This window comes from Ambystoma mexicanum, chromosome 12 (genome assembly GCF_040938575.1).
Source record: "Ambystoma mexicanum isolate Mex_15411 chromosome 12, UKY_AmexF1_1, whole genome shotgun sequence".
NCBI lineage: Eukaryota > Metazoa > Chordata > Amphibia > Caudata > Ambystomatidae > Ambystoma > Ambystoma mexicanum.
In genome coordinates this window covers 487892427-487904623 of record NC_090936.1, presented here as the reverse complement: position 1 = coordinate 487904623, position 12197 = coordinate 487892427, and the positions used below count along the sequence as shown (strand labels likewise).

Below are 12197 nucleotides of genomic sequence, written 5' to 3'. Positions count from 1 at the left end.
ACACGCAAGAGGCCAGGAGGCCCAGGAGTCTCTGGAACCACCAAGCCAATATGTGAGGACTGCAGGAAGAGCTAGCACGTGGTCAAAAGGTACGCAATCCTGTCCTCCGTCAGGAACACTTGGTACGGACGGTATTCCCAACAGAAACCCAGAAAGATCAGGTCTTGAGCGACCATCGACAATTTCCGACAGTTCACCGACAGCCCAAGATGGAACAGCAGCTGAAGGAGTGACTGAAGATTGGCCGTAGCAGCCTGTGGGCAAGGACTGCGCAGGAGCCAATTTTTCAAGTATTAATATAAATGAACCCCCTGCAGTCAGAGGAATGCTGCAATGACCAACATCTTTGTAAAGACACGCAGTGCCAAGCTGAGACCAAACGAAGCACACGATACTGGAAGTGTTCTGTTCCCACGGACAACCGCCAATATTTCCGATGTGGGCTCCAGATCAGAATATGCATATATGCATCCTGAAGGTCTACCACGCTGTGCCAATAGCCCTGCCAGAGAGAGGACTTTATCTGGCAGGGCGTAATCATCTTGAATTTCTCTTGGGGAAAAAATATTGAGTGCGCAGGCCAGTCTGGTTGGGTTTGGGCACTGTAAACAGACGGGAGTAGTAGCCCTCCCTTTGCTCCCTGCAAGGGAACAGGTTCCACTGCTCTGAGTTCTAGACGTTTCTGTACCTCAGCTCTGAGGGAGTGCAATCCAGTCGCCTGGAGAGGAGGTCGAGTGGGTGGGGGTTGGCAGGCGGAAGCCCGCCGAAGCAACTGACAAAACCCATCGGTTTTCTGTGATAGCCTGCCACGCCTCCAAATGAGACTAAATTCGTCCTCCCACTGGAGTTTCGTGCGACCGATGGAAAATATCATTTGGATGTTTTATCGGCGGAGAGACCACCCGTTGTTGAAGAGGCGGTTGGCTGAGAGAAGAAACAGCAACCTTGAAGTTTGTTTATGATGGGGCCCGCCGGCTGGAGCATCTGCTCGGCACGCACAGCGGTCCTGAAAGCCTCTGAAACCAGAGAAGGACCTTGTTTGAGACCCCAACCTCCAAGTATGTGCCTTTGCTGGGGTTTTTGCAAGGACCAACAAGTACTTGCCTTGGTCTTCGTGAGTTCCTCATCCGTGGAGGAGTGAACAGTTCTTTACACTCGAAGGGGAGATCAAGCAACTTGTCTTGAACCTCCTTCGAAAACTTTGTACCATGCAGCCACGCTTGGTAGGAATGGTCTACTCCAACCATAAGGCCTCGATCTAAGATATCTACATGATGGGCCGCAGCCTCCAGTAGATCCTGCGCCAGAACCCTGGAATCAGATGAGCCGCCCTTAAAGTCTTCAAGCAAATCAGGAGGAATACAATCCTGAAACCTGGCAAGCTCCTTCCACAGTTTGACATTAGCAGCCGCCAGGATAAGCTCAGTATTAGCCTGACACATCAGAAGAGCCGAATTGGAAAAAACCTTTCCCCCACCCCCAATGGCATCAAAAAGCTTGTCCTCCTTGGAAAGGATCTGGGAAGCTGCAGTGGAGGATTTAGATGCCGGTTTCGACTTGAGCGTAGCTTCTGCCACCACAGTCGATGAGCGGAGCAGGAATGCTAACAAGGATGTGCTCAGAGGTGTGTACCTTGTAGCGAGCATCAATTTTCTTGTTTAGGTGCTGCCCACAATGAAGTTTTTCCAGACCCTACAGGCCTCGGCCAGCACGTCCTGATGGAACAGGCCGGTGCGCTCCTGTGCCGAGAGTGAAGGCTCCTGAAGGTACCCCCTCTTGTGGAGCCGGGGGATTGGGTATTGGGATGTCTAGCAATGCCAACATATCCGGCACCCGGTTGTGAAAAGCTCTAATAGAGTGGGCGGTTCATTGCTGTTCTGGTCCACCTGGTACTCATCCACTGAGACGTGATCAGAAGTCTGATCCGCCCGAAGGCGCTTTGGCTGAGCAACCAGAGTCTTTCCCACATGGGAAAGTGGAGGCAGAGGAGGAGGCCCCAGAGGGAGTGGTGAAGGAGGTAACACTACTGGAAGCTGCATAGGGATTTCCGTAAGCAAGGACCAGTTCAGGCAGCTTAGGATACATTTCCTTAAATAAATCAAAAAAGTAGAATGCATAAGAGTCTTGCCAACAAAATGTATCCTCAGACGAAGGTCTAGGCGCTGTAGTGGGTAGAGGCCGCTCGCAAGGGGCATACCACCAGGATCACAAAGAATAGTTGCCAGGATGGTCCCCCACCAACTGGATCCACGTAGATAAAAGGCGCAAACAGAGGAGGGAGCGAGACTATGCGGCAGCAGAGTACAAGCACGCCAATCCATTGGAGGGCAGAACAGGTTTTTATTATCCACAAACCGTGGAAAAGGCTGCTTTTCCCCAAAAACAGGCCCCTCGGCACCAGCTGTGGTGAACGTCAGTGTAAGAGAGGTAGTCAAAATGGCTGCCGTGGGCCACTGGGGTTGGACCGCCATTTTGTCAATGCCCGAGACGAACAGCGTCGCAGGTGTAAGTTAGGACGTGGTCACCACAGGGGAGTATTTGTATTTTGTTTATTTATATAGCACGCCGGGCCCAAAGGCATCTGGGCACATATCTTAGAAGGCAAAGTTATGATTATATACAAGAAAAATAAGGTGGCACTACCAATTTACAGACATGTGGGTAAAGCTACTGTACGACAAGAATGTACACTATAAAATACAAAGCATGTACAGGCAAGAAGGATATACATAAGTTGTGTACATACATGCGATATGAGCAAAGAGTAGTACAGAGGTAATATGCACAAGAGCTATACATTAGGAAGTGAGAGATTAGTGGCAGATTGACCGTATCCGTTGTAGATCGTCCGATATCTTATGTGTTTTGTGCTAATACCCACCCTTTGGTTTTGCTCTTAAAGGAATGAAAGGAAGGTTCAGCTCTAATAACATTTGGGAGGGTATTCCAGAGCTTGGAGGCCAGGACAGGGAAGCTAGCGCCGCCTGCTTTTTGAAGTTTAAATCTAGGCAGGGATAGGCTATGGGCTTGGGCCGCTCTCATGGGTCGAGAGGAAGTGTGGGGTGTGAGACGGTTGGCTAAGTAAATAGGAGCCTGGTTGGACAGACACTTGTGAGTCAGGGCAAGTGTTTTCAGAGAGATTCTGTGCTTAACGAAACCAATTTAGGTTATGTCCATGGTTAGAGATGTGGTGGTTTCTGGGTATGTTTAAGGCTACTCTAATGGCATTATTATGAATGACGTGGAGTTTGTTAAGGTTAGATTAACTAGTGCCGAGGTAAAGGGCGCTACAATAGTCCATCTTGGACATGACGAGTGTTCTAGCCAAGATAGTGCAATTAGGAGTAGTCAAGAATGGTCTGCAGGCCGTAATAAGCTTGCATGTATAGGCCGACGCTGAGCTGACAGCCTTGGTTTGTCTACACAATGATAGTGTTGAATCAAGGTAAATTCCTAAGATTTTGGTGTCCTTGGAGACCTTAATGACATTGCCATCAATGAAACGACTGGAAGGGAGGGTCAAGTTTATTGATACGTTGTTGTGAACCCAGAAAGAGGATTTCTGTCTTGTCGTCATTGAGACAAAGCTCATGTTGCGCCATCCATGCCTGAATAACCATGTATACGTCATTCAGGGATTTAGTGTCCACTGCATAATCAGCAGTAATGGGGATGAGTATCTGGGTGTCATCTGCATAGTTAGTGTACGACACACCCAGATAGTCAAGATCATCAAATAGAGGTCTGGTGAACACGTTATAAAGTGTTGGTGACACACAGGAATCTTGGGGTACACCACAGTGGATGGGCGCAGGCTCGGCTGATTCTAGCAGCGAAAACACCCGCATGGATCTGTTGCTTAAGAAAGATCTGATGCAGGTGGTAGAGTCAGAAAAGTGGGCAGCTGATATGAGGTGCTGGCAAAGGATTTGGTGATTAACCAAATCGAAAGGCAGCTGAAAGATCAAGTAATAGCAAAGCTAATTTTCTGTCGTCTTTCAGCACCTCGATCTGTGTTTTAAGGTCTAGGAGGGCAGTTTCCATCCCATGCCTAGGCCGGAAGCCGGATTGCCTTAGGCCAAGAAGGTTGTGAACTGCCAGATAATCCTGAATCTGGAGGTAAGCGGCCCGGTCCAATATTATGAGCAAGAATGGGACTGTGGTAATGGGCCTATAGTTGGTAGGTAGGTTGGGATCATGGGACGGTTTTTTAAGCAGGGGGATGACCCATGCGTCCTTTAGGTTGTCCGGGACTATACTTCTTTTGAAGGATGAGTTTATAAAGGCAGTTATGAATGGGGCTAGATCATGGGAGGCCTCTTTGATAATGGGGGCTGGGCATGAGTCGCCTTGACAGTTGGATGGTTTCATTTTGTTAATGATGCATTCAACTTCAGCAATAGTGAGAGGAGAGAAGATGAAGGGTTTACAGTTAGGAGTGGCCTGGGTGATTGCAGTCGTGGGGGTGTTCAGTTGCTTGCCTGTCTGTAGAAGGTTTTGCTTGGTTTTAATTTTAGTTTGGAGGGTGGAAATTTTGTCCAGGAGTGCTTTCTGTATGTTCGAACACCATTTGCTGTCTTTAGTGCAGGAATCGGGGGAGTGGCAGGCGATTCAAGTTCCTTCAGAATCTTAAACAATTCTTTGGTATTAGAATCCGCTTGTGTGATACGTTTGTTGAAAATATCTTTTATCCTGGAAGATCGCCTCTTTATAGTTGATGGAAGCTATGATGAGACTGTCTTTATGGGCGTCCGAAGGATGACTTTTCCAGTCGGGGGTCTTATGTTCCATTTTAGCTTTGGAACCTCAGCAAAGGTGGTGCTAGCCGACTTTGGGTGCTTGACCGGCTTCTTTGCCCCCTCAGCAGGATTAGTTTCACCACAGGCCAGTGTTGGGGCAGCTTAGAGTCACCCCCTGAAGCCAAAACCCTCAAAAGGAGGCCCCTCAATCTTGCTGTTCTTATAGCCCCAAGAAGGGGAACCTCTGGGATAACCCCGGTATGTTTAGTCATCTTGAGAGGGACCTCGAGCCGTGACTCCGTACACTTAGTTGTAGATGTGGAAACCTTGGGGCTGACCCCTGTGACAACAGTCCCAGAAGTACTGGGCCTAACTTTTGCCCCTAAAAGGGGAACCTCTGATGAAGATCTGGTTTTGGCAGCCCCTATTGCAGGGGTCCTCAGAGGAAACTCTGGAGCGCTGGTTAGGTCCCTTTCGAGACACCTCAGGGAGACCCCTTGTAATAGAGCCGTTTGAGCCCCTCCCGGACCCAGAAGACCCCAGAAGGGGTCCCGTGGCCGGGGTGCCCTAAATAGGAACAACTTACCGGCTGTTTCCTTTTTTTCTTCAATGAACTGCTGTAAACGTGCTGGAGTAACATGTTGAAAACCCCTCCTCCCACCTGACAAGCCGACGCTGGAATGCCCGAACGGAAAGAGCGTTGCAGTAGCAGCACGAGTCTCAACGGTGTTCCGGGCCTAAGCACTCCAGGCAAAGAGTGGTGATCTGCCCTCACGAAACTACGTTCGCACGATGAACAGGACACGAATCCCAGACACTCCAGCATAGTTGGAAGAAAGATGACCGTGGAATCAGAGCAAGAATGAAGGACAAGGGAACAAAAAGAAAAATATTCCCTGTGATGCAAGTGCGTCCAACCCCGACCGCGCAGAGAAAAGGACTGAAGGGCAATGCGTGAGGCAGAGCTCAGGAAGGCGGGGCTACGTCCGCGTGCTGTGGTCCAGCGTAAAAATAAAATAAAGACACAAAATTACATTTTTTGATGCCATTAAAAAGTGCTCCAGTCCCATTCGGAAGGACGGAATGTCCCTCAAGTATGGCGGAAAGGGGACGGGACATAGGAGCATGCTTTTTCCAATATTTTGTCTATAGTGGATTGGAATGTTTGAGATGGGGTGGTAGTTTGTTCCCCGACTGTTTACAATTGGAGAGGTGATGGCCGCTTCCTTGAAGGAAGCGAACATATTTGTTTTCTAGAGTAGCTTTAACTAGTCACAGGATTTGCTTTCATAAATGTATGCACAGTTATTTCATATTCGCCCTTATCTTTTACCATTTTTAGCTAATGTGGATGAACCTAGTTAGAAAGTTGCAACAGAGACAAGACATAAGAATAAATCCATTTTCTTAAAGATCCACTTGCATTTATTCGTAACATGGAAAATGCTAATTAAGCCTTTTGTGCGTGGGCCCTTTTTGGGGCCAAGCAATGTGAAGTGGCTATGATTTAGGACTTGTGTAGAAACTAGGAGCATGTGTGAAGAGGAAGATGGTGATGCCGGTTCCCATTTGGCAGAAGCTTTCCACAAAATTCAAGCTTGGCGGGGATCAACATGTAAGACTCCACAGCCAAGACCAAACTGTTATGTTCCATTTCTGGAAGAGTTTTTGTATAGTTTTGTTTCATGAGGTCTTAATTTACAAAAGGTATAGGGTCAAGTTGGTGCAGGTTTGTACCGGTACAGTAAACCTTTAGTTCTGTTTATCTTGCAAGAAAAAGCTGTCTTTGCTACAACCCAGCAATGACTGTCAGCTCCGTTTCTCCAACAAAAGAGTGCAGGACCATGCCTGTCGCAAACTAAGCAATACAAACATGAGAAATGGATCAGAGGTTGATTCGAGAGCAAACAATGGTCTTTATGAGGGATGTAGGGCATGGTAGGGCCCGGTCCGCAGATCCCTTCATTTCCTTTGCCATTTTGAAAGTCCTGCCATAGGAGAAGGGTTTGACTATCAACAAGGAGGAAGGAGTGGGAATTTCTAATATCAGTTTGTCTGCTTGCTCTTGTAACAGCATGGGATCAAAGGATATTTGTCAGGGTGGACACACTCTCCTGTTTCAAAGTTTCAGACAAGGTATTAATGGTTAATACCACTTGGTTTAGGAAAGAAAGGCTCCTTTTCTATTCCAATTATTGCTTCATACCCTCTTAGACTATATGTGGAAGTGGAGTTTATCCTCAGTGGAGAGGAAATCACCTCATCAATGTCCTAAGCACCTGATTTTCTTCACTGGGCTTGCCATCAAACCAAATATGAGCTCTTTTGTGAGGGGTTTTAATAATTTACAGGACTACCAGAATTAGGATGTTTACCATTGTGGTAACCTCTAGAAGAAAGACCCAACAGGCAGTAAAGGCTCCTGGGTGGCATGTAGGTTGTTGGATTAAATATATGATGTAAGGTCAACTGAGTGACTATTTTAATGGTCTGGAGGGGGTTGGGGTTGTCATTCTGGTCACTAATTAGTGCGAAGGGCAGCTTGAATTGACTCCAGTTACACTCAGGATTGTGGTCCGACCATGGGATCCTGCCTTCAGAGGGAAATATATGGACATGAGAACGCTTTTCTGCAAGTGTGCATGACACAAGATGCGCAGCAAAAGTCATTCAGGATGGATTTAAATTGATTGGCCAGTTTGTCTGTGGGCGAGTCCCCATTCTGAGATTAATGTCACAGGATTTTACCATACATGGCCAAGATATTATTCAAGGCTCGAACATCTGTATGAAGGCATCATTATAATCTGGTGGGTGATGAGCCACTATTCATATAATTGAAGTGCTATTTACTCTACATTTACAGTGTATGCATTTTGGATGACAGCAAGGTAATGACCAGAAAATAATCTGGATAAATAAGGATCAAGCCCCCGCCTCGTCTGATTGATTGGCAAGAATCTTGGCTGTCTGGAAGAAGACTGCCTAAATTGGTGTTGAAATTGTCCTTGAACTAAATCTCAGTTATGCCCAAGAGATTAATTTGATTGTACCCAAGGTGCTAAAACCTGTGAGGTTTGCTAGTCCTAAGGGGGCTAGTAAGATTAGGAGGCATGTCAGATGGGTGGTTATTTTTGCACTTCTTATGGGAGACCAACTGAAAAGGGAGAAGAGGATGGGAAAAGTAGGTCATTAGGTACTGGAATTAGAAATAATGTAGGTTGGGCATTGGGCCTATTTCGGGAATCCTATGTTGGCACCAAGACATTCCTGCTTGTAACCTTTCGCAGACTGGTTGAGAATGGATACAGGGCGTTGCAGGGGCCGTGGCTCCTGTTATTCAAATGTGTGCTGCAATTTAGAGTAGCTTAGGCATGATGGAGAGCACCAGCAAGCTGGAGTGTCATGGCCTGGAACACAAGATTTCTGGTATAAGTAATGAACATACATTTTTTGGTCACCAGATTCAGGACAGTGGTTTCCCATCTGGAATTAACATTTATATAGTTGGGGTCTTTAGTGAGGAAGCGCTTATATGGTTAAGAATACATTATGTTGTATCACAGGCATAAAGACCCATGTGCGTCAACCACTTTTGAAATATGCATCCAGTAGCAATCCGTGCTCAAGGTATGACTTTTCGAGCAAGGATTTGCTTTTTAAATTTCTTCCGGCTATTTTACTACTAATGTACCAAAGCATGCTGAGGACGAAACAGTTGATGGGTGTGAACTGCTAAGTGCCATAGTGGAGGGGGTTTTTGGGGAGAGACCAGAAGCCCACAAGGAGGGTGGTCCGCTGCACTTTGGGAAAAGAGGTGGGATAGGCAGACTAAAACTCCCAGATCTCTTATCTCGGGGTAGGCCGAGGACCCTTCAAGCAAACATAAAACTACTGGGCCATGGGGACCCAAAGCAAAATATTCACAAAACATAAGGGCCTCGAGTACCAGATGCAAGTTGCAGATGCGCAATAGATACAGTGCCTTCAATCAGCAATGTAGGGCACATGGATAGGTCAAATGAACTTGCACCAGGGTAGATCATGGAAGGCAGCAGTGGGCGCATGCAGATGCTAGGAAAAATTGGCTTCCTCGCGGCCTTAGTCACGAGGTATAAATTAGATTTCAAAAATTGATTTGCAGAGTTTGCTCATTAAAATGTTCTGGATTAGCAAACAAACCCATTTTATTAGCAATGTTGTACTTCTATTTTTAATGTCACGAGAAGTTATTTGTACACACTCTAACCTAAGAAACAATGCAGCGGTTTTGTGTCCAGCTGAAGACATTAGTGAGATGAGTCGGGCACTGAAAACAGGTGCCAATATCCAATTCAAACCTAATCAGAGCAAAGCAAGCACTGGAGGCCAACTACAATGTATGCTAGTGCAATTGATTTGTAGAAGTAAAGACTGAATGGAACTATTGATCACTGCTTTGCGTAAACATCTAGTGAACCTATGTATTCATTATGTAAGAGGTAAGAAAGACTAAGCAGACTGGATGGTGGCAGGCAGAGCACAGGGCAAACTAGGTGGAATATTGTAGTTTGCGGCTATCTCACCTTCAGGGTAGCAGTTATAAAGCAACAGGGTGATGCTAGAATGTGAAGGAGTATGGGATCAGCTCACTGAGCACCAGTTGCACAGTATGTAACCAGCAGGTCACAGATTTAGGTTTGCCATCAAACGCATTTGGCTGTGTGCTCAAGTGCATTTTCAAAAGTATCCACTAGTCAATATGATGCATCTCCCCAACAAAATGAAATATAGTTAACACTGAGATTTAGATATGCTAAACTACACTTCACAACTGTAAATCATGGAAATGATGCAGTGTCTTACATTAGCAATACTTTAATTATTATGTAAAAACTTAAATTATTAGGAATGAAATTGCAGGACTCTTTAAAAAAAATTAACACATACCCGTCATTGCCTTACAGGATGTAGTTAGCCTAATAAAAGTATCATCCCCATTACCCGTGATTTACTATTATTTGAAAAATAAAATATTCTTGCCAAGCACTCACACTGGTAAGACTGAGGCTACTGCACTCTCCATTAGCCCCTTTGAACTTACATAGAAAAGAGTGGAGGGAGCCCTGAAGGCAAGAGCGGAATGCAGGGCCAACTGTGCTTGCATTATTCAGGGCAACTACACAAATGCCAATTTAATTAGCAAACGTACAAAATTGCATAGCAAATTGCTATGCGACACTGCTTATTTTCTGCCTTGGCAAATGGCATAATGGTGTCCTTCTTACATTGACATGGAGTTCTCTAGTGCAACGAGAAAAGCTAGCTCTGTCCCGTTGTCACGTGTTCAAAGCAATTAAATAATTCAAGACAAAGATATTTGTACTAATTATGTGAAAAATCTATTTTAATTATTGACATTTATATAGCGCACATAACCCAGAGGCATCTAGGCATTTAATTCATAATACAGCAGAAGTGACTGCTTGAATTAATGGGAAATTCACCATCCATAGCACACAGTTCCCAGCAGAAGCAGCACCAGTCTTCTGAAAGGATGGCATCCACACAATTGGGAGAAGAAATATTTGGTAACACGACTGCCAAAAAACACCAGACATATTAGCTTGTTTTTTTTAATTAGCCAAACGTTCACCAATGGCACTGGTCTGCCAGAAGGCATAAAAGTGAATAAATGTAAGCAAGCTGACTGAATAGGACACTTCTGCAGTGTACATTTTGCTCAGCGCTACAGTTGATGTATGCCGCCCAAGCGGGCTAAGTAATCTTGTTTGACAGTGCAACACCAAAAAAAACAAAGTCAATTCAAACTAAACCCCATATTACTTCTATTTTAGGAGTCTTGGTACTGTAGCTGTAGGTTTGTGGACCAGGTATGTTTACAGCACAACGGACAATTTAAGTTATCTGTAAAATAGGACTGCAAAACTAAAAGTGTAATTCATACGATTAGGTCACTGGAATATATTGTAACTAAAGTCTTGACCCGTATTGATGCCGGAAGAAACTTTTTAAAAATACCCAACAAAGGCCCTCATTCATTTTTGTTATGCCTGTGATCAATGACAAACCATGCCCAGTTTTCAGTAATGAGAGCAATACAACTGTGTAATCTATTTATCAAAACACAAGCTTTTTGTACACATTCTACTGTTCTACTAAGGCGAGTATATACTATTCAACTCAGAGTTCTGCATTAACATTTAGGGATGGGTTATGGCTCCTTGATACACCCAGGACTCACCTTTGCGAGCAGTAACTTCACACACTTGGTATGGCCCTCATAGATTGCAGAGAGCAGTGGGGTGATGCCATGCTTGTCAGGAGCCTGAATCAAGATAGGAAAAAGTCAACTAAGACAATGTTTGAGATTTAACTGGTCTAGCTTTAGATACAGTGATATTATCAAAAGTTTGAGTATTAGGAAGGAAAATAAAGAGAAGATTGCACTACAAGCAATGAGTACATGGCAGGGGAAAAGCAAACATTTCAGGTAACCATAAACTCTATGTGCTGCAACGGTTATGTTAGTTCATGTAGTGGACCATGTTGTGCACAGAACAAAGGTTAACATTGTGACTGATGGTTAAAGAGTTTTTTTTATATGTTACAAAACAAAAGTACATTACTCCTGTAGGAAGTTGAAAAGCAATACTTCATTTTTATTATATACATAACCAAAGTTGTACCACACCAGCAAAAGTTAAATAAATAAAATGCACCTCAAATTAAGGCAGAACAGCCACGTTGAATTAATCTTAATTTGGATGAGGTAAATTAAGCACAATTCCTCCTTTAATGTGTTAATGGAAAGTTCAAACAGTTACAAATAGTTCCAATTATTTTTCAGAGTTGCCCATTTTGATAGAAGGTGCTCAAGTAACAAAAGCCCACAAATCAATTTCAAGAAGCGTCAATACAATATACATGTGTAATTACAGAGCCTGTAAGGGTCAGGGAATGGCTGTGGGATTTACAAAGGAAGGCTAAAAAACAAACATTCGCCCTTGAGCTGCATAGGCGTTCTTAATCAAACTCTAGGGTCGTTGGATCCTTATTTGTATGCCTGGGAAAAAGTTACATTTCAGATCTTTTAGTGAAAAGCAGAGGAGATGTAAGGGTTTCTGAAAGTTATTCAAAAGAGACTGCACTAAAATAATTTTGTACTTCCAAAACATGAGTATTTGAATCTGTGGCTGAACAACAGCTAAATGTTGGATGAGCTCCGGCTTTTTGAGGAGATGTAAGGTTTGCAATGTTTCTGTGCAACGACATTTGAATAGGGCAGAGAATTTTGAAGGCTATGCTGGCCTTTAATACCACTGAAGGGATTTCAAGGTGGGAAATTGTAACAGGTTTTTATGTATAGGAATTAGGTGGGGGGAGGGGGAAGGGAGGAGAGAGTAAGAGGCCCAAGAGGAAGCTCGAGCAGGAGTCCAGCCAACTTAGTACCAGGAT

General features: G+C 44.6%; 1 protein-coding gene across 1 annotated transcript in view; it reads right to left on the bottom strand.

The window, feature by feature from the left end:
- Nucleotides 1–12197, bottom strand: part of MTPN (myotrophin) — a 219552-nt gene that overhangs the window by 135213 nt on the left and 72142 nt on the right. The window contains exon 3 of the mRNA XM_069628764.1: nt 10984–11067. Within this exon, the coding sequence (XP_069484865.1) occupies nt 10984–11067 (84 nt within the window). The remainder of the gene's footprint in view (nt 1–10983; nt 11068–12197) is intronic.